Source organism: Scardinius erythrophthalmus, assembly GCF_964197995.2.
Source record: "Scardinius erythrophthalmus genome assembly, chromosome: 8".
In the NCBI taxonomy this organism is placed as follows: Eukaryota; Metazoa; Chordata; class Actinopteri; order Cypriniformes; family Leuciscidae; genus Scardinius; species Scardinius erythrophthalmus.
In genome coordinates this window covers 5,258,222-5,280,910 of record NC_138228.1, presented here as the reverse complement: position 1 = coordinate 5,280,910, position 22,689 = coordinate 5,258,222, and the positions used below count along the sequence as shown (strand labels likewise).

The 22,689-nt window shown below is 37.4% G+C and overlaps 3 protein-coding genes across 4 annotated transcripts in view; 1 reads left to right on the top strand and 2 right to left on the bottom strand.

Annotated features, from left to right (window-relative positions):
• Nucleotides 1-6,217, top strand: part of yap1 (Yes1 associated transcriptional regulator) — a 36,476-nt gene extending 30,259 nt beyond the window's left edge. For both annotated transcript variants that reach the window (XM_081372804.1, XM_081372805.1), the window contains 3 exons: nucleotides 607-740; nucleotides 3,301-3,413; nucleotides 3,494-6,217. In XM_081372804.1, the coding sequence (XP_081228930.1) occupies nucleotides 607-740; nucleotides 3,301-3,413; nucleotides 3,494-3,732 (486 nt within the window). In that variant the 3' untranslated portion in view covers nucleotides 3,733-6,217. The remainder of the gene's footprint in view (nucleotides 1-606; nucleotides 741-3,300; nucleotides 3,414-3,493) is intronic.
• On the bottom strand, nucleotides 6,208-10,002 carry tmem123 (transmembrane protein 123). The gene is made up of 4 exons (XM_081372806.1): nucleotides 9,669-10,002; nucleotides 8,168-8,335; nucleotides 7,919-8,066; nucleotides 6,208-6,806 (listed from the first exon to the last, which is right to left on the bottom strand). Exons 1-4 carry the CDS (start codon nucleotides 9,721-9,723, stop codon nucleotides 6,782-6,784), a joined length of 396 nt encoding a protein of 131 aa, XP_081228932.1. The 5' UTR covers nucleotides 9,724-10,002; the 3' UTR covers nucleotides 6,208-6,781.
• Nucleotides 10,003-11,493: 1,491 nt separating this feature from the next.
• tbcb (tubulin folding cofactor B) lies at nucleotides 11,494-21,226 on the bottom strand. The gene is made up of 7 exons (XM_081372802.1): nucleotides 21,016-21,226; nucleotides 20,694-20,897; nucleotides 19,987-20,130; nucleotides 19,741-19,837; nucleotides 17,119-17,310; nucleotides 12,505-12,577; nucleotides 11,494-12,377 (listed from the first exon to the last, which is right to left on the bottom strand). Exons 2-7 carry the CDS (start codon nucleotides 20,811-20,813, stop codon nucleotides 12,263-12,265), a joined length of 741 nt encoding a protein of 246 aa, XP_081228928.1. The 5' UTR covers nucleotides 20,814-20,897; nucleotides 21,016-21,226; the 3' UTR covers nucleotides 11,494-12,262.
• Between the last annotated feature and the right edge of the window lie 1,463 nt (nucleotides 21,227-22,689).

The following is a 22,689-nucleotide window of genomic DNA, read 5'->3' as shown; positions in this document are numbered from 1 at the left end:
ATTCTCAAGTTGAGTATAGTCGATAGGGTCAGTGTGGATGTCATGCTGTGACAGCTTGTTGAGTTATCCTTTAATCAACAAAAGTTGTGAAAGTATTTAAGTTTCAATTAGTCATAGGAAGTCTGTAATAAAAAACAAAGATCTGACCCTAAATGGTGTGCAATAAACACACACCTTCGCGTGAGACTCTGCAAACCACCCGTTTAAGCTGAGGCTGTAAAAAAATGTCGACAATCTTGCACAATCCATTGACAAATGATAACCAGATTTGTAACTCATGACTTGTTGGATGGGAAAGGCTTTTATTTAACACAAGCGGCTGATACAGGAAACTAAGTGAAACTTGTAGGTTAAGTTTTTTTGTTTGTTATGTTATGTTTCACACCTCACTGTTTTGTGTGGTTTGAAAGCAAACCAGTATAGTTTGTTCTGTCCTTTTCTCTTCAGTTGAAAAATGCATCCGTGCTCATCTCTGTACTTGAAGTAATTCCAAAGAAAGTTGTTCATTTCGTCTTCCGTCGAGCTTCCGTTCCTGCAAACCCAGTCTGCTCACTTTGTGAATCTCGCACTTTGACACGTATTTCTTTTGTCTGTGCGTGCGTACAGGAGCTCGCCCTGAGAAACCAGCTTCCAACCAGCATGGAGCAGGATGGCGGCACTCAAAACCCAGTGTCCTCACCCGGCATGGGCCAAGACGCCCGTAACATGACCACCAACAGCTCTGACCCTTTCTTGAACAGGTAAGGCACTTCAAACTCATGCACGCACAACACATGAATGCAAGAGAAACTTGCACATGGTGCAAAGGCACATAAATGCCATGAACCTTCCCACAAAAGATGTTTGGCTGCATCATGTGTGCTTTTTCTGCTGGAATGACACTCATTGGTGACCCCTGATGGAGAAGCTGTTGAAAGCAGTCTATATTAAGCAGCTTTTGCAGAGAATTGCGCCCCCCAGTGGCAGTCGAGCACATCAATCTCTCCTACATGAGAGAGCAGATAAGGGATTTATGTGAATAGCAAGGCGGCCGTGAGAACATGTGGTCTCGGTCTTGGACAAGGCCACCCCCCCCCCCCCCCCCCCCCTCCCCACCTCCCCACCTCGGCTGCGCTCACAAAGAGCTCATTCATCCAGCGACTCTCATGCACTGAAGCCACATTTCATTCTCTTAATTAGGAGAAACTTGCTGTATTTTCCTTCACTGTAGCATGTCCTCTGCCCTCTTTATTTGTGCTGAACTGCCTGCCTGCTATTTATAGAGAGCTTTTCTCAGACCACCAGCAAAACAACACCTTTTACAATGACTCTCAAAGGCAGTTCAAAGCGGGCCACTGTGAGGAACACAAGCAGAAACTCCTGCAGCAGTTAGTAGCAGAATGAGCAGTCATTACTAGCAGTTAATCTGCAGAATTGTACAGAGGTTAAGAGGCAAAGCTTTGGAAATGAGGGATTTTTATGTTAAGGTACTGTATAAATGGTTGTACATAATTTACACAAGTCTTCAAAACTTTGGAGGAACACAAATGGAAATAGACTAAACTTTCTTGTGTTTTAGCTAATGCAAAGTCTACACGCTCATTCTCTCAATAATAGTGAGATTCAACACACTTTCACTTAGAAAAAAAGTTTGCAAAAAGAGCCTTTTTTTATTGAGTGATCTGCACTGGATTTTAGAGTTATATTCTTAGCTTGTTCTGAGTTTGTGGTCAGACAGAAATAGTCTGGTGTGTGTTGATCTAAGACCAGACTTGGTCTTCTTCGTAGACTTGGTCTTTGTGGTGGTCAAATTATTTTTTCCCAAAAATGTGAACATGAAATACATGACATGAAATACAGGTGAAACTTAAAGTTTCAATATCGTGCAAAAGTTTGTGCATTTCAGTAATTCAAATTAAAAGGTGAAACTAATATATTTAGTATATATAACTATATACATATGCATGATTATACTTTTCAGAGGGCCGACATTTCTTTATTTAAAATCCTTTTTTTTTATTGATTTCATGTAATATTCTAATTTTCTGGGATTTTGAATTTGGGGTTTTCATAAGCTGTAAGCCATAATCGTCAAAATTATAACTTTTGCACGATATTCAAATTTTTCGAGATTATTTATACCAGTGCGAGGCAAATTACCATAAATGATAATATAAAAAAAAATCACATGTGAAATTGAAATCATGAAAAATGTACTTTATGTACACCATATAAAAATGTAGTGTTAAAACTGTCATGCATCTTTTTCAGGATTATTTAATGAATAGCACATTCAAAAGGACAGCATTTGTTTGAAATAGAAATCGTTTATATCATTATACACGTCTTTAATGCATCCTTGCTGAATAAAAGTATTAATTTCTTTCAAAAGAAATCGGTTACACTTAATTTTAAGGTGTCCTTGTTGCATTTAAGTATTGAGTAATAATGATAATAACTACATGTACTTATGGTTAGGATTGGGGTTTGGTTTAGAGGATAGTTGCATGTAATTATGCATAATTTGGTTACACTTTATTTTACAGTACGTGTACTTGGTGTACTTACCCAAGATAGTACTGGGTAATATAAGGTAACTACATGGGTTAAGGTTATGTTTATAGGTGGGTTTAGGGTTAGTACCTAGTTATAGTACATACTATGCTATATATTTACATGCGGAACAGGATTGTAAAATAAAGTGCTACCCATAATTTACAGTTATTACTACCGGAACTACATGTAATGTGTAACAAGGACAGTGTAAAATAAAGTTTAACCAAGAAATCTTTCTGAGCCCAAACTTTAGAACAGTAGTGTAACTGTACAGTTTACATATGTGACCCTGGATCACAAAACCAGTCATAAGTCGCACGGGTATATTTGTGGCAATAGCCAACAATACAGTGTATGGGTCAAAATTATCGATTTTTCTTTTATGCCAAAAAACATTAGGATATTAAGTAAAGATCATGTTCCATAAAGATATTTTGTAAATTTCCTACCGTAAATATATAAAACATTTATTTTTGTAAGTGAATGCAGCACAATCGCGAACATAAATGAACAACTTTAAAGGAGATTTTCTCAATGTTTCGATTTTTTTTTGCACCCTCAGATTCCAGATTTTCAATAGTTGTATCTCGGCCAAATATCGTCCTATCCTAACAAACCATACATCAATGGAAAGCTTATTTATTCTGCTTTCAGATTATGCATAAACCTCAATTTAAAAAAATTGACCCATGTGACTGGTTTTGTGGTCCACATATTTGTCTAAGCAAGCTTTTAAATGTGTGTGTGTCATTAATGGTGTTGCAGTGGGACGTATCACTCCCGAGACGAGAGCACAGACAGTGGCCTGAGCATGAGCAGTTACAGCGTCCCTCGCACCCCAGACGACTTCCTCAACAGTGTGGACGAGATGGAGACAGGTACCTCACAAGGACAATAATCGCAATCACACCAAACACATGATATCAGTAGAGTTTTAAGTCAAATGTCTCGCTCCCAGGCGATACCCTCGGCCCCAGCTCCATGGCGACACAGCCCAGCCGTTTTCCCGACTACCTAGACGCCATCCCGGGCACAGATGTGGACCTGGGCACCCTGGAGGGGGAGAGCATGGCGGTGGAGGGCGAGGAGCTGATGCCCAGCCTGCAGGAGGCCTTGAGCTCCGACATACTCAACGACATGGAGTCCGTGCTGGCGGCGACCAAGATCGACAAGGAGAACTTTCTAACCTGGCTATAGAGCGCCTGAATCCAGCACTACTACTACGCCTTCTCTTCCAACACGCTGAACTGCTGCCTAATCCAATCTGTGAAGGATGCGTAGATGCTTCGAGTTGAGAAAAGAAAAGACATTTCACCCTCCTTGGACATGAAACAGTTTTTCTCTTCCTATCTTCCATTCACTACGTTCGGCCGAATTGGTTTTAAAAGCAGAGGTATTTTAACCGTTGGTCCTTTTGTGCTTTTTTTTTTTCTTATGTCTTTTTTTTTTTTCATGTCTGCATCCTCAAGGCTGGCCCATGAACAGACAAGTATTCACACGTACCACGGCTGTACTGTACGATCAGCGTGCGAGCATGTGAATTTGCGTTTCCCCTCATGAACTCCTCGCTGGGCGAACAGGGCCGATGGGCTCGGGCGTTCCTCGAGAGTGAGCGAGAAAGACAGATGAAACCCTAAATCAACCTCTGTGACTCAAAACATCCCTGATCTCAGCTCAGCCACAATTGACTGTTTTCCCCTCATACAGTGATGAGCCTGAGAAACCAAAAAGCGACGAGGAGGTCGTCTGTACGTGTTTTTTTTTGTTTTGTTTTCCGATGGGATCGGGATTGAAAGGTTTCAACGTGTGGCTTTGGTTAAACGAATCCTGCTTGCTTGGCTGTGCCAGCAATATCACTCTAGAAACTGTGTAATCAAGTGCCTTCAGACAAAACAAATCCTGTCCTTTTTACACTAGAGATCATAGATCAAATTTGAAAACGTTTTCATTTACTTACTCGCTTCATTAATCAAAGTATATTTCTTTCAAAGGTTTTATAAAAAAAAATATTATGTTGGGATTTAGGGTTAATTTTTTTGTCTTTCCTTAAAGAACCCTAGCCTCTTTGTGTGTTAGTTTTATTTAAGCCTGATTTAGTTTCTTGACGGTTATGGCATTCATTTGTGATCAAAGAACAAATCAGATCTGTTTTTGCTCTTGTTTTAACGGATTTATACAACTATTCCAAGAGTGCATGAAATGATTGACAGATATCACTGACAAGATGGACGCTGTCGTTCATAATCAATCTGAGGGGGGAATCGTTTGGTTTTGTTACCGATATCTCTTTTTATCTTACGATTTTAGTATCTCAGTTGATGTGTGCCTGCTTACTTGCTTGTTTTAGTGGAAATATCTCATCCGGAAGCAAGGAAGAAAATACCAAGGGCACTTTGCTCAACAGACAGACATCTCTGATATGAGCTCCAGTAGAGTCTGTGCCAGTTATGTTGATGTTGTTTTGGTGCTGAGATGGATATCGGCAGTAAGTGGAAGGTTCTGATAAGTTTAGATGGCTAGATGAGCATGTCTTGATGGTTAGTGCTGTAGATTAGCTGTTAGCTTGGATTTGACTTGGTAACTGTGGATATGAATGATAGAGTAGACTTTAATGGAAACAATCAGTTATCGTTTCTGTCAGGATTTCTTCGACGAGGCTTCCAAAGACTTTTTTTTTTTTTTCTCTCTTAATGGATGACACACACAAAAAATCGATCATGCCTTTATGTACACGTAAAACATAAGCTAATGAGAAAAGGTCTAATTGATTAGTGAGGAGATTTCTAATGAAGCAAGATTTGACAGGCCCTGTTTTGCTGGTTGTGATGTCAGTACTAAAGACACATTATTAGGCAGGTTACCTTGGTTTACATTATTTCACTATAGAAGAACACTACAGGAAATTCACTGCGGATTCTTTGCATTCAAGTAATATACTTTGAATATCTCCTCTTGTTTACAATATGGTTATTTTTACACTACATAACTATAGCTCAATAACTGGCCCGTACACTAAATGCATTTTGTATTGTGTTTTTTTTTTTTTTTAAAGGTGACATTTTATGAGTATAATATTCTGTGGTCTGTTTGGGTGAATAATACCGCTAAGGTCTATAACTCAGTTGCCTCAGTAAGCAAACATTTTTATGGTCAAATTTTATGATCAAAAACAGCAAGCTAGGCCATAGTAATGAATGTTAGAGGTGAGGAGAAAAAGACAAGATAAGAGAAATATCTATTTTTGCAAACATAGTATTGATGGCAGACTCTAGTGGGGTAAAACAGTGTTGGAGAGAGCAATGCAACAAAATGTTTTATGAATTGTGGGTACAGTTATGGTATTGCACGTTTATAGAACATTGACTAAAATGTGTATGTCACTTAAACATGATTTTATGCTTGCTTAGTGTGCAAATGTTCAGAATATATAGTAACTGTTTACTTTTTTTGTAGTGGTAGTACTAATCACACAAGTTAATGGATTGGTATTTAGATTTCTTTAAATGCACCCAGAATGAATTTATATCCATTTATTATGATCTAATGGTTTTTTTTTTTTTGCTTTTTTTTTTTTTTTAAATCAATGTATGTGCATGTACCTTAGAACCTTAAGTTCTGTTACATTATATCTCTTTACATATTACTTTAAAATTGGCCTGGAATAAAGTATATACTTTGGTAGATACTGTCTTTAATCATATACTTGTGCATTATGAGCATACAATATTAGAAGACATTCATTTGTAAATTGTGTGTGAGGAAAATGTACAACATGCAGCCCAAGGCATTAGACTAAACTACTTTATTAGATCATTTTCACTACCATACATGAAACTAATTTCAACACATCTAAAAAAAAAAAAAATTAAAAAACATATTTTATACAAAAATACCATAAACTTCTAAAAAATCCCTGAACATTAACCAAAATTGTCAAAATAATGTGCCTCTGATATCTCTTTAAAAAGACTTTTACAGGTTTAAATTTTACAAACTAGCAAAGATAGTCAAGTTTAAGTACAAATACTAGATTAGACTACACAGAAAAATCACTGAAAACACACTTGAGTTCAAATATTCACTTCTAAAATGTGAAAGCTGCTTAAAGAGGGCAACCTATTTCAGATTACAGTATATCAAACACATCATCACTGCTTCATATGCATATTAACCAAGTGAAAACTTTCTCTTCAGATCATGACTAGCATGTAGCAATACTAGCCTGTATTTCCTCAGTGGCTCCATTTTAAATGATGGCATCATGTTCCTCACTGAATGACATGAAATATATATTAGCAAGGTTATATTATTACATATGAACACGTAACATGGCATGTGTAATACATAATTGAGAAGTAATAGGTACATGGTTCACAAACACATCACATCATATATCTGGATATCCTCATGTTTTTTTTAAGTGAGAAATCATGTAAATGTAAAAAACATTGAACAAAACAATAGGTGTGTTTGACTTGGGCTATAATTTGGGCAATATTTGTCAAATATACAGATGTTTCAGCCATTTTCATGTAGCAACAGAAACACTTTTCATTCAATACTTTGTTCTTGTTTGTACAAGAATAATGTTCAACATACTATTTAAATACCAATAAAAATATTTTTTATCAGTTTTATTTTGATAGACACTGCCTGCCCAAAAAAAGTTGCTGTTTGGATTTAAATTGGCAAATGCCAATGATTGGACCAATGACTTAAGAGTCTATGATTGGATCATTATTGCAGTGATTATTATGTTTCTAGCATGTTAAATGTTTGGCAACAGTTCTTCTAAAAGATTGAGTAGCTTTTCATTTCTTAAACAACCATGTAGGAAGATACATCATGGCTATATTCCAGGATGACAATGTCAAGATTCATCAGGCTCAAACTGTGAAAGAATGGTTGTGAGGATCATGAAGAATCATTTTTACACATGAATTGGCTCCTCTGAGTCCAGAGCTTAAATTCACTAAAAAATCTTTGGGATGTTTACAGAGACTTTACAGAGTGCTGGACTCTTGCATTGTCAATACAAGATCTTGAGCAAAATTGATGCACCTTTTGATGGAAATAAATGTTGTGATGCTATTTCCATCAAGAGGTGCATGTTTTTTGACCAGGCAGTGTATAATATTATACGATTACATTACAAGGGCTGTTATAAAAAACACTGATTTGTGAGCGTGGAACTTATGGTGTCAGAATAAACATGAAAGTTGTCAACAATAAATAAGACCAATCGTGAAACAGTTGTCATCAGAGCTTGTGGAGAAACTGCACTGAATGAATGCTCTTGAATCACTCTCGCTTTACTGATGCCCTACGACACGCACTGCTTAAAGTCGAACACACCTAAACAGAGATCTCTGATGATACTCACATGGCTCTGTAGCGCACCTCCCGTCGAGAGCAGGCCAACCTGTAGCCCAGAGTCACAGCCAGTGTGACGATAATGGCCAGCGCCATCCCGCCAACAAAACTACCCGCGTGGAACCGAAAACCTGCAGTTGGGATACTAGGAGGAACGCCTGTTAAATATAATTTATTAAATGTAACTTGACTATAATGAAGGAAACCACATGTGATGAAACAGTAGTGCAACAAATCAATGAATGAAATCAGACTGTACCAGTAGTTGCAGAAATCAGGTGTTTGCTCTTTGTTGTGCTGAGCTCAGTGTTCAGAGACGGTTTAGTTGAGGCGATGAGTTCAGCTTTAGGGGCTAATGTTGTTTTGGACATGTTTGATCCAGTCACTGTCTCTCCTTCAGCCGGATGAGTCTGGACAGCTCTCAGGGCTGAATGGCGATCAACACACAGATCAGCAGGAAAGCATTTTATTGGTTCTTATTACAACAAAAGCCACTAGTAGTTTACTTTCATAGTGTTGTGTAAGATGTTGCTGCAATAGCACACATCTGGCCCACAACTTTGGGAATGTTGCAATCTTTGTTTTTATTGAAAACTTGTGATTTAAGAGATTCATATGGTGTACTTTGAGAATATATAATAGTCAGTTGTTGACTTCCCATAGTGAGCCGTCTACTTAGACCAGGGGGCCTCTAGATGATTTAAAGGCTTGCTTTCACAAACAGGGATTATATTAAACCAGGATTAGGCCTTAGTTTAATTAGGATATTTAAGTTGCTTTCATAAACATGCCTCGGAAAAAAATACATTACTGGTGTGCATCTTGAGACAAAACAACAGCACATATTTTTAATATATCTCAGTGCAAGTTTCTTTTAATTAAAACAACTCAAACATGCATTGTAGTCTGGGACTATCTTAAGCCTCGCCCGTGAAACTAGGGGGAAATTAATCAAAATAAGACAAAACAAGCATTAAAATAGGGCCAAACTAAATACAAAAAATGCAGATACTTCTTTTTTCATTTACCTCCTCGACAACTTTTCTACTATTTTATTTTTTGAAGTTTTTTTGAGTACACACTGTCTTGAAAAACCTAGATAAATAAGGCAGCCTAATTTTAAAAGTGTGATTTCTAGACCTGATGTTTTTTTTTTTTTTTTTAAATAAGATCTTATAAGACCGTGAGCATTTACAGAGTGAATAAACATTTTTTTCTAATTATGCCGAGCTCTAAAATATTTTATCGGGTAGAAATTGTGTAAAAAAAAATAGATATCTTTAAAGAAAGCATAGATCCCACGCAAAAAAATTCGAGAAAACGCAAAAGCATTGACATTTCCACCACGATGTCCCCTTCGGGGCTCCGTACATTTTGATTAAAGATTTGATTAAAAGGAACATTATTATTTATTTATTTTTAAATGTGCAGGGGAGAATCATTTATAATAAACAGCCTACTGCAATATTGTCGATTCTGATTTCCTTGTGACTTTAGGTTAGATAACAAAAGTAAGTATGAGCAGTAGTAGTTATAGAGACGTTCTTTGCGATTACTACTAAATAAGACAGATTCAGTTTATACACTGCGTCTGAGCCTGTGGTCTAGGTAGGCAGCTCACTCACTTTTGAGACAGAACCAAAATGTTCTATGTACACGTGTACACAATGGAGGCTCTCGCAATTTCCGTTATATAGCGCTGTTTCCACAGAGTTCTTATGCAAGTTCTTATAAACAAAATAAACAATTAAGAAACTTACCCGACGACAAAATCAGACAGGATTTAATAAGGATTAAACACAAACAGCGGTTCATTTTCTTTGCCAATAAACTAAAGTCCTGCAGTCTCACACCAAACGACAGTCATGACGACCGAAAAAAAAGAAAGAAAAAGAAGCTTAGTTCTCCTAGTCTGTCTTCTCGACGACGAATTATCACACTGCCTCTGGTGTCATTCAGAGAAACGCGTTATATATAAATCTTTACTTAATTTAGACTTTAATATCCAGTTTTAGTAGACACCGGCACAGCTTGATGCTGACAGCAACAGCAACTGAAACTGTCAACTAGGTAGGTAGTCTTATCAGGAGGTGTGTGTGTGTGCTCTAAAACAGCCTACTCCTAGATGTTTTTTTGTTGTTGTTTTTTTTTTTTAAGTAATATGCAAGCAAGAATGACAGTGATTTAAAACTCTTTTATTTTTACAAATCATCACAATCTGGGGGAAATAAAGTCAGAGAGCAGAAGTACGTCTCTAAGATGTCTGCTAAAGAGCGCTTGATCAGGGAAACATCTGCTGTGTAAAAACATCTTTACATACACTAAATCATAAACATCTTAAAAGACATTTTCTAAACGTCTATTAACATCTGACAGGAAACGTCTTAGAGACACATATTGCAGACGAGCAAACACTCTAAAAAACACACACACACATCTTACAGATGTAAATGCAGACGTCAAATAGACGTCTCTGTGATGTACGTGTGCTATCAGGGAGGACTATGCTAAAAATAAGTGCACTCAGACACGTTTAAATGAACCAGAAATTCCATGAATGATGAATTCATCTTTATTTTTCTTAGCCACTTAATTTTGTTATTTTTTCAAAAAACAAAGACTTAATATAATTTTGCTTCTCAAGTAAATGTATCTTGATTTAAGACCGTGTGGATATTTGGAAATCAAGACAAAAACATGTAATGAATTGAGGAAGAGATACCAGCACTTTTCTAGCATGTCAATCTCCAGCAATCAATGTTTGTGCCTAGTCTAATGTCCAGCTTTTCTACTTTTAAAGGAGAACTCCGGTCAATTTTAACATTGAGCTCATTTTTTTTTACATTTGGAGTGCTGTCAGTACAGAGAACAACGACAAAAATCGGTAAAAAAAAAAAAAAAAAAAAAAAATATCGGTCAGGATGTTTTTGACTAAAATCAAAACCATCCTGTTTTCGGTCCATAGTAATCGATTGTCGAGTTCACGCGCATTGGTTTAGTACCTATGATCACGCGCGTGAACTCGACAATCGATTACTATGGACTTCGACCGAAAACAGGATGTAAATACAGGTATTTGCGCTGGCTGAATAAACATTTTTATCCCTATCTTTCACATCTACTGCAGTCAGATTGACTCGCGTTCACTCCGTAGGAATCACTCACATGACCTGGGCACTTGTAATGACACATCAAGGATGTTAAGAGGCTAAAAGCAGGTTTAAAACTTGCCCCATTGAAGTCAACAGGGTGCAAATTTTAAAAAGAGGATAACACGGTGTGGGCAACACCGATTTTTGTCGTTGTTCTCTGTATTGACAGCACTCCAAATTTACAAAAAAATGAGCTCAATGTTAAAATTGACCGGAGTTCTCCTTTAACTCTACATTGATTTGTTAAAGAAGTGCAGCAACTGGCATTCATGTGAAACCAATCACTGCATGTGGACCAAAACCAAAAAATGTTAATTATCATCTACAAGCTATCAAGATTTTAGGGCTGTACTTCACCAGTGTTTTTCAGTACAATGTGTCCCATGCTGCATATTCAGGTAGTATCAGAAGAAAGACAATTTGAGCATATGTCTGCAGGTTGTCCAAAATTGGTATTGATTTATTTGAAACACAGAGATTTTGCTAAACACAGAATTCCATAAAAACAAGGCTTTTCTGTTAAATGTGAATTTGACATGCATCAAAAAGCTTACATGCCAATTTTCACAAAAAAAGGCAAGAATTCATCACATTTCAGTCATTTACACTGAAAATACAGAACCATGGAAAACCGAGGCCACAGGATTCTATATTCTACAATTCATCTGTGAGCTAATCGCTAAAGTGCCTAAGAGAATGAGGGACTAAGACCCTAAACACAGTCATGTTGACGTATAAGAATGTAGTAGGCTGCAGAAAAAGGAGGAATGACTGTACAGAATTGGCAAAAAACGTGAAGAACATTTTCTGTTGTGGTTTCGTTTGAAGTAAAATGATTCAGCCTGGGCTCAAATTAGCTGCAGAACTTTGGAATTCAATAATGAATAATCCACATGCAAGTGAATGCTTTAAGAGCTCAACTAGATTTTTTTTTTTACTCTGACCTCGACTGATGTTCTCACTTTTGCCTTACTACTTCCAGTCGCCAGGGCACAGATGCATTTAAGATCATTTCTTGTGTTTGCCTGCAGGAAATTAAAGTAGAATTTGCGCTGATCTCTTCCAGACCAGCCTAAAACAAAATGATCTGCATTGACGACAGAAAACCTTCTACCACAGCAATGTCTCACTGCACGGTGTCAAACGACTTGAAGAAAGAGGATCTTCCTTCAGATGCTTCTTGACTGCTCATCAAGTGAGTCTTACATCTCATCTAAACCATAGTCCTCTTCGGGGAAGTCTCCCACCGTTACTGAGAGGGGCTTCACGAAGGCGCCGTATTTCGGCTCACATTCAAAGTAACGTTTCCCATTCACACTAAATCAACACAAACAGGAAGCATCAGTTAGACTTTCTCATAAGGTTCAAGTAAGGGTCACATTAGAACCTTTCTGAGACATGCCGGTCTTCTTCATAAACATAAATAACTTGAGCGAGCACCAACCTGCCGTCATGCTTCCCAAGCGGCTCATCGTATTTCACACCGACCCAGTGGCCAGGCTTGAAATCTACCGTACCTGAAAACAAGCAATAAAACAGTCATGTGATCAGCTGAGGACACAATAGAAGGAAAACCTGCTTGTATTCCCATTCAATAGGAATCTTTTATTATTTAAAAATGAATCAAATTAACTAAGAAATGCAAAACTATTGCCATACCACTATTGTAATGTAAAATAAGCTATTTTTATGTTGAATATTATTTAATAATAATAATAATAATTAGGGATGCAACGGTACACGGTAAAATCCCGGACCGTTCGGTCAGCCCTGCACGGTACAATCTACCCTCGTGTCCCGCGGGACTTCGGTTTTGCCATTGAGTTCGCGCTGATCCTTTTAGTTTTTGCTTTAAGCTTATCTTGTTCACATATCGCACCTAAAAACGCGTAGAAAACGCTAGGCGCGCCGCGTTCTCCTTTTTCCAAAGCGCTAGGGCGGTTGCGCTCCGGAGGCGTCTGTCATTGCTAAAGCAACCATCAGCTGCACTCTGGTTGGTTCTTGTCACGTGACCTACGGTGCGCTTGCGGCATTCTGAAAAGAATTTTCTCCACTGCTGGGGACATCGTTAGTGCCAACCGGTCTCGCCTTGCACCAGACAGTGTTGATAGACTCATCTTTTTGCACAAGAATCTCTCAATAGTGGATGAGTAAATAACATTGCACTTTGTATCCTGAATGCAGTATTTTTATTTTTTATATTATTTTGCTCTGCTTTTTTTTTATTCAAAGCACAAGCTAATTTATGTTTGTTAAAGGTAAAAGTGCACTTTTTCTTTCACATTGATCACTTCATATACCAGTTATCAAGGTTTGGAATTGGGATCCACTTGAATATTTTGAAGTGTGTTTGTTTACATTTTGTTTTTCATAAGTGATAGTTGAAGAGGTTGTATTACTTAGTGTTGTTCAGTACAGACTAGAGTGTTAAATTATTCCATACATTGATGTTCTTCCTACTGTGACATTCTGTTTATGCTCATAAGAAAAATAAAACATATTTTTGGGATGAAATAGCAGTCTCTTTCTGCACAAAACATGTACCGAAACCGAACCGAGACCGTGGCCCAAAAACCGAGGTACGGACCGTACCGTGGGCTATCTGTACCGTTGCACCCCTAATAATAATAATACAAATTTATTTACAGAACAATAATATGTCTGCCTTAATTTCTTTGCTTTCAAACATTAAACCATTGCGCTTTTATTTTGGCGGAAAATTTCTGGGAGTCACCATGAAATCAAAATGGACAATTATTGTAGTTTTTTTTATAATGGAATTTTACAGTATTTATAATAAATTATTTGTCAGTACACTTAATTATTATTATTTTTTTAAATTCATGCGCCTTCATGATCTTTAAACACATCTTCCTCTGCCTCTTGCAGCGATATGCTGATATACGATGATGCGTTAACTGGCTTGAGGGCGGGACAACCTGTCACTCAAATGCGATCAACCAATAGCAAACCACAACCATCCAATCAGTTTCCGATGGACAAAATCAAGTCACAACACTTCTGTATTATGCCGACTTTAAGTGTCTATTTATCAATTTTATGCATTTCTCCAAGACACTGAAAACACAGGTTCACGACTCAAACGCACAGCTTATAGACTATATAATTCACATTTATTAATAGATATTTACCCCATCACTGGGCTCTATTACATGTAGGCCTAACAATTACATGGTAAATCAGAGCAGTAGGTGGGATTAAATCAGGTTATGATTTAATAACCGACCGGGCTAGTAGAAAAACCCTTATGGCTCGTTTCCACTGAGCGGTACGGTACGGTACGCATTTATTTGCGTTTCCACTATCAAAAGTTGTGAATGGTACCAAAATGCCGAACCGTACCGTACCACTTTTTAGGTACCCTTCCATTGGGGTACCTAGCACAGTGGAACGGTACTAAAAGGTGGAGCTAGACTCACTGCAGGACGTTGATTGGTTGACAGAGAATCGTCACTTGAGCGTGCTACAAGGGGACTGACAACATAAGAAGCGCCATTTTTTAATATACAGTTTAGGGGTGGGCGATATCTCGATATTTACGATATATCGAGATATTTTTTAAACTCGATATGGATTTTGACATATCGTATATATCGATATATTGTTTATATTTAATTCTGATTTCGCCAATTTGCTTGTTTGCCTTCTCTGTGTTGTGCTCGCGCTCGCCCTCGCCCTCGCCCTCCTCCGCCTCCTTGCTTTTGTTCCCCCTCCCCTCGCGTGTTGTCTCATTCAACCAAGTCCCCCGAGTCCGGTCAGGCACATCAATCTTTCCCCGCCCAGCGAGTGCTTGAAGTGCGTCAGAAACAGCGCGCGCGCGATCAGTTGTTGTTGGTAATTTTTTGTGTAGCGTCGCCTCTCGCCGCATTGCTTTTGTTTGAGGGCGCTTAAAACACTCACACTTAACATGCTCCCCTGTAGAAACGGGCCTGGCAGCTCGCGCCAGCTCTAGACACGGTGAAAGTTTCCTGATTGTGACGGATGGCCGAATTTACATGACACATTATAAATTAGCATTAGCCTAAGTTACCTATTCTGCTATATACAGTGTCAAAAAGAAGAGAAGAGGATAAAGGTGGATAAAGACAGAGGTAAAGTGATGTAATGAATGAACAGTTTATCTAATTGCATAGTAGTAAGATACTGTAATTTAATGGCAGTTATTTTTACCTTAAACTTTATGCTAGCAGTTGTTCTGAGTTCCCCAGAGGCCCCAGACAGTGTGATTTTGTAACAATCATGTCAATTTTTAGATGCATTTTTATCACTTTTTTTTAAATTAATGTTTTACTCTACAGTTGTGCAGTTTTGGGGGGATATGTGGCATTTTTTTTTATTTATTTGCCAAAATTAGTAATGATATTTCTATACAGGTTTATTAAAAATAGTGCAATATGTATTATTTCTTCCTTTATTTTACAGTTAAATTATTATTTTTGTATACAGGGATTTTTTTTTTTTTTAAATGTCGCAGAAGCACTTTGTTCCTACATGAACTGCCTACCTTTTTGCACTTCAATAAAAAAAGACTTTGTGGTATTTGGCATATTTGTTTTTGCAGTAGTTTTCGGGGGGTTATTTTTCCTGTAAAGATATCGAGATATATATCGTATATCGAGATATAGCAAAATATATCGAGATATATTTTTTGCTCCATATCGCCCAGCCCTAATACAGTTTAATATAATACTACTGTTACTGTGTCACGAAATGTAATTTTAAGATTTTTTCAGGCGAGAATGTAGTTGTTTAAAGCTCAAATCTGTGGTTTATTTATAAAGATGATTTTTTTTTTTCCCCGGTTGTGAGATCCATGCGATCATCGGGCGCTCGGCGCTCATGTTTCCCGGCTGGATGAGCCTTTCCTCGGCTAGTTCTTCTGACGTTCGCCGCTGACGGTAGTGGTTAAACATGAGATATAATTCGTCTTGTGTAGACGTAATGGGCGATCTTTGGTCTCGTGAATATATAATTCGTTCCCTGTCAATCGTTTTGGCTGAGGGCTAAGTTTAGTTTCATATTATAGGCTATTTGTATTTAACTTTACTGTTGTAATGTTAGCATTACATTTGGATATTTGACTGAATTGTTTGTTTTATTTCTTATTGTATAGCTTCTTGTACCTTTTACTTAAACTTTTAAATTGGCTATTATTGATAAAACTGAAATTTTACAAAAAGAAATATGGTTTCTTGTCATTTTTTTATTACAAGATTATCACTGATGTTTATTGCAATATTTGTACAAATGCATATATTGCCTGGAATATGTTTTTTTTTTTTACGAAAAGAAGTAACGTTAGGGTTGTGTTTTAAATTTCGTTTTGTTATAAATAGAATAACGTATAACGTGCAGTGAATAATCTGCGTTGCGCATGAACCACATTTGTGTCCCTATAATGTTTAATTTATTTCAATGAAAACGAAAAGAGGCAGAGTGGTGTTTTATAACATATTTCATTTTATTGTTGCTTAAAATGTACCTACAGAGTGACAGAGATAACCGGAGAGAGCAGAGCGAGCTGAGTGACGCTTTTAAGAACGCGCTGTACCATTTGCATGTAGGAGTCGCACATGGCAAGTACAAACTTTGCGTACTTGATATTGAGAAAAGCCTGATGTCGGTGCTTGTCTTCTTGTGACAAACATGTCGAGGAGCAAGAACAAGATCTGCTGTATGTCATCCATTGTAGTTTACTATGTTCTTCTTCGCGCGAAAATGACGTCGATCGAAACACCACGCCTATCAAGTAAGGGTACTGTTGGCAGTGGAAACGCTAGCCAGGGGTGCGTTTCCCGAAAGCATCGTTAGCCAACTATGGTCGCAAGTTCATCGCAATGTCCATTGAACTCTATTGGTAACGACGGAACTTGCGACCATAGTTGGCCAACGATGCTTTTGGGAAACGCTAGCCAGATCATGGTTAACAGACCCGAACCGTACCGTACTCTACCATACCGTACTGCTCAGTGGAAACAAGCCATTAGTGTTGAGCCCTGATCTGAGAGCTGTGATATGGAAATGATGGTGAGCTTACCCACAAACATGACAGTGCCAATCTTGGTGGGTTGCCCAGGAACTTCAACTTTACAGCGATTTCCAGCAGCGATGGCTTCAGCCGCTGCCTTCTCTTCCTCTTCTTTCTTAGCAAGAGCCTCTTCTTGCTTGAGCCGGTTTTCCTCATTAAAACGACCCAGCTTCATATTCTTCTTGAAGCTCCGTATCGAATCTGACATGTATGAAAACTGAGACGTTAGGTATTTGCTTTTCTAACATATTGTAGAGAGAACAGACATTACATTAATGGTAAAGGCACTTTAAATAAGTGTGATCTAAATTTCTTAGTGGTTTTGGGCGACTTAAAAGGTAAGTTCGGAATTTTACACTTAAAGCCCCGTTTACAGATCGTTTCTGATGAAATAGAACGGTTAAGATTAAAATTTGGACACATGCTGCTGTCCCGAGAATTTTAGGTTTCTTTCGCTTTCCCCAAAACCTCTAGAATGGGTGTATAGGTGCACTGGAACAATACTTCATAAAACGCATTAAACTTTCGTTTACAAAGACGTGAAACTCACCGAGTGGTCAGGGGTGTTCACTGATATGCTCACACAAAAATCGCTGCAAAAGATGCTTTCCATCAGGTGTTTTACCATTCGTCGTAAAATCTATTTTTCCAAACGTCTCACACCCGTAGATTCTTCCGTTGAGAGCTTGAATAATAGACACTCCAGCCCAGTTGGTGGCGATAATGCACCTTTGCCAATTGCAAGCAAACCGCTGGCATTTCATTGAATACACAGAAGCAGAAGAAGAAGCGGCGGAGTAATACCATACCTCACACAGCACATTCAATACAAGTCAATGGAGTTGGACAAAAACTACGATAAAACCTGTTGGAAAGCATCTTTTGCAGCGATTTTTGTGTGAGCATATCAGTGGACACCCCTGACCACTCGGTGAGTTTCACGTCTTTGTAAACGAAAGTTTAATGCGTTTTAGGAAGGATTGTTCGAGTGCACCTATACACCCATTCTAGAGGTTTTGGGGAAAGCGAAATAAACCTAAAATTCTCGGGACAGCAGCATGTGTCCAAATTTTAATCTTAACCGTTCTATTTCATCAGAAACGATCTGTAAACAGGGCTTTACGTGTAAAATACCGAACTTGTCCTTTAATTTTATTGGAACTTTGTATTTCATGGGTTAAAGCAGTGAAACACTTGATTAACAAAAATCCAATCGGAAATGTATCACAGAATCACATCACACGTAAATGTTAAAGAAATTTTTAAAGGCAGCATGAGATGAAGAATTCACCTTTTTTCTAAATGCATGTTGAGGTAATTGTGAATGATTCATCCTAAATGTATATTTATTTACCTCATTATTTTTTATCGAAATGTCAACTTGGTCTTCCGGCGAAATGATAGATTCTCTGCTGACATATACAGAACTTCTCCAATCGTTTAATCTGCTTAAAACTGCCCCTTTCTTACAGTCGAACTGCAAGCTCACATTTAGTCGATCTGCTTCAATCCAATCAGCAAACAACTGATAGAGGCAAGGCTACATGTTTCACTGAGATGTACACTACCGTTCAAAAGTTTGGGGTCAGTAAGATTTTTAATGTTTTTAAAATAAGTATCTTCTTCTCACCAAGGCTGCATTTATTTGATTAAAAAATAAAATTAAAAAACAGTAATATTGTGAAATATTATGACACTTTAAAATGACTGTTTTCTATTTTAATATATTTTAAACTAATTTATTCCTGCGATCAAAGTTGAATTTTCAGCATCGTTACTCCAGTCTTCAGTGTCACATGATCCTTCAGAAATCACTCTAATATGATGATTTGATGCTCAAGAAACATTCATTATTATTAACAATGTTGAAAACAGTTGAGTACAAATCTTTTTCAAAATTCTTTGATGAATAGAAAGTTCAAAAGAACAGCATTTATTTAAAATAGAAAATTTTCTAACATTATAAATGTCTTTACTGTATGTTTTGATCAGTTTAACTCATCCTTGATGAATAAAAGTATTGATTTATTTTATTTATTTCCCCCCAAAAATAAAATTAAAATTCTTACTGACCCCAAACTTTTGAACGGTAGTGTTTAATGTTACAAAAGCTTTAGATTTCAGATAAATGCTGTTCTTTTGAACTTTCTATTCATCAAAGAATTTTGAAAAAAAAAAAAAAATGTGTAACTCAACTGTTTTCAACATTGTTAATAATAATGAATGTTTCTTGAGCATCAAATCATCATATTAGAATGATTTCTGAAGGGTCATGTGACACTGAAGACTGGAGTAATGATGCTGAAAATTCAACTTTGATCACAGGAATAAATTAGTTTAAAATATATTAAAAAAGAAAACAGTCATTTTAAATTGTCATAATATTTCACAATATTACTGTTTTTTTTTTTTTATCAAATAAATGCAGCCTTGGTGAGCAGAAGATACTTCTTTTAAAAACATTAAAAATCTTACTGACCCCAAACTTTTGAACGGTAGTGTATGTCAATGCGGAAAAAAGAGCCACGTCATGACTGACTGACTATTTGAGCAGTCACTGTAAGTTGCTATACATTTAAATCACTCATCAAATGTGTCGCAGGCAGAAATTTGATGCCATGTTTCGATTACCTGCCCTTTTTTCATAGGCATCATCAGAGATCTCGAATTTCTCCACCTTCGACAAATCAGTGAACTCTCCGCTCTGCGCACCACTGCGGTCTGTCACCTGCACACAGCAGAAGAATTACATCTTTATTAATGCCAAATATCCAGAACAGCACAGTTCTGAAGCTTTGATCATCTACACATTTCAATTTTGTAATGTCACTCGTTTTCTGTGTAGATGGGGTGTGTCAGAAAGGAATTGATACCCACATGTATTCTGCAGTCATCATCCACATGATAGGAGCCGAGCAGGGCTTCGTTGTTGTCTAGCTTCTGTAAGAACTTGTCTGAAGTGCTGAACAGATCGAGGTCCATACAGGCAGCTGGGGTTCCCACAATCAGCTCAAGTTTACTCTGTAAAACAAATGCACATGTTCAGTTAGACTTAAACTAAAACAGCAATATAATAGAGTAATAGAACCTTAAAGAATAGAGACCCTTACTTTTATGATGGATGAATGAACTTTTTGGGGGTTTCAAAATCTACCCCTAATGGTACAACGTTTTCACATTTGATCTGACTGAGTGCCATTTTTTTTAAATCATGGACAGTCTGCATGTTTTACACAATTGTTACAGAGCAACTCTACCCTACAAAAAATAATAATGATAATAAAATACCACACTCGCAATCGCAAATGCTGTTATGCTGAATATTAGCAATCAAGCAAGAGTAATGTTCTTGCCTGTGATTTGACTACGTTGTCACATTACATCCATAGCTTTAGAAAATACGTAGCAAATCTGTTTAGACATTTTTAACTCAAATATGGGCATTTTTAAGAAAGCAAAGCTTCACAGCACAACATACTGTCTCCTGCAATAGGCAATTTCACATGTAACTTAGTGTGACGTCTGATATATTTCTACTAGGTCATAATAAGAGCAGGACATGACGCATATCTGCACTGCCGCACCTTAAACTCTGCGATCGTCACGCCTCGGTTGAATCTCCGGTTGATCTCGAAGGAGCTGACGGTGCTGGTCACCCGCACGGACACGGTGGGGTTGCTGATGACTGTCACACTCCCGTCCATCTTCAGTTACTCAGCAAAGTCAAAATGTGGTGTGTGTGTGTGTGTGTGTGTGTGTGTGTGTGTGTGTGTGTGTGTGTGGTCGAGCTGAAAATCAAATGTGTGTTTAGTATTCATGCAGCAATGTCTGTGCAGAACAGTTGTCATGTCATCCACTGAAAGCTTGATTGCTACGGCTAGCCAATATTTACATGCGCTCACTCACGTGACAAGATATTCGCTTTATTCACTGCTTCAGTCAGCTTCAGATATCATCAGTTACACGCGATCCTATATTTTAAAGCCTGTATTCAGAACTTAAACCCCCAAAACTATTATCTACTTCTTTGTTTTAGCTGTTAGGAAAAGATCTTCCGTCACAGACCACACCGCTAGATTCTGGAAGATTCTGCCCACCCATATTTACCTTTGAGCCTATTAAAAACCGGTAATTGGGCGGGCGTTTGAATTCAACCAATAGTAATCCGCTATGAGTATTTCAGTGGGCGGGGAATACGTACTCTGTCGAATCGGGCTGCTCAGTGAAACCTTTTATTATCCAATCACTGTTTGTTTTGTTGAAGCAGACCGCTCCCAAATCTGCCAGAAAATACAAATGTCTGCAGTGCCAATGTGTTCCACACGATGCTGCTAGAGTTTCAGAAACTCCTGGAAGCGACGACATCCGTCAGTAAATCAATTCTCCAGCCATTTTACAGATTTTTAATCTTACTAGTAAGTTTTACTAGCCATTCCGACTAGTTATAACATACGACAACTAAAAAGCTATTGTAACTGGTCAAATAAATGTTAGGCTGTTTGGGATATTAATAGGTACTAGATAGATAGTAGTTGCCTAACTTTTGTAATAACGAAGAAATGAGGACTGGTACCAAATTAAAAGCTAATAGTAAAAGTAAAATACGTGCTAGGAATACAACAGTTCATGTGCACCACGGGTCACGTGATTTTGCCAAGTCAGACATGTTCCTGGATCAACTATTTTGTTGATCCTGGAACAGCATTCCTGTCCAAAAATGTAGTCCTACGTTATCATAAGTTATCCCTAAAATCAGAGGGAAATAAGTAAATAATAATGATGTAGAAGCACCTAACCCTGGTTTGTAAGAATAAACTTGACATAAACTGTAAACTTGTCCCTCAGATCTGATTGGTTGATTGGAATGTTGTTCTAGAATCAACAAAGATGTTTATCCAGGAACATGTTGTACTTGGTGAAATCAGGTTTAACATTTTATGCAAGTAACAATAATAAAAAAACATTTTTTTTTTTACTTTTCACTACTGGGATTGTGACAATGCAATAAGTAGGGCCTACTGTCAATGTTAAACTTTCTTTGAAATTGTACCATTTGCATGAACAGTGAAAAAAAATTCTAAAGCATTTATTGATATTAATGTTACTTTGGTATGTGATCTTAGTAAATATTATTTCATTGACCTGAGCGAACATGAACTAACAATGAACAGTTGTATTTTTATTAACTAACATTAACAGAGATTTATAAATACTGTAACAAATATATTTCTCATTGTTAGTTAATCCATTACTAATGTTAGTTGGACTTTATTTTATTTTAAATAACCAAACTTTCCAGTTTGTTGAAATACTTCCAGAGCTGGTATACAAAAGTTGTATACAGTTGTGTTTATACAAGAATATAAGACATGATAGTCTGAAAATCAAGGCAAATATAATCTTGACTCCACAGTGGCAAATAAAGTGATTTGGAAAACTGCTACTTATTTGCCGAGTTCTTCACTGCGAAACATGACTGGTTACGTTGAAAGGCAAGTGTGCACAGGCAGAAGATCAAAGGGTTGAGGGGTTTTGGGCTGAGAGGATAGACAGTTGTAGGATGGGGGTGACAGACTGATC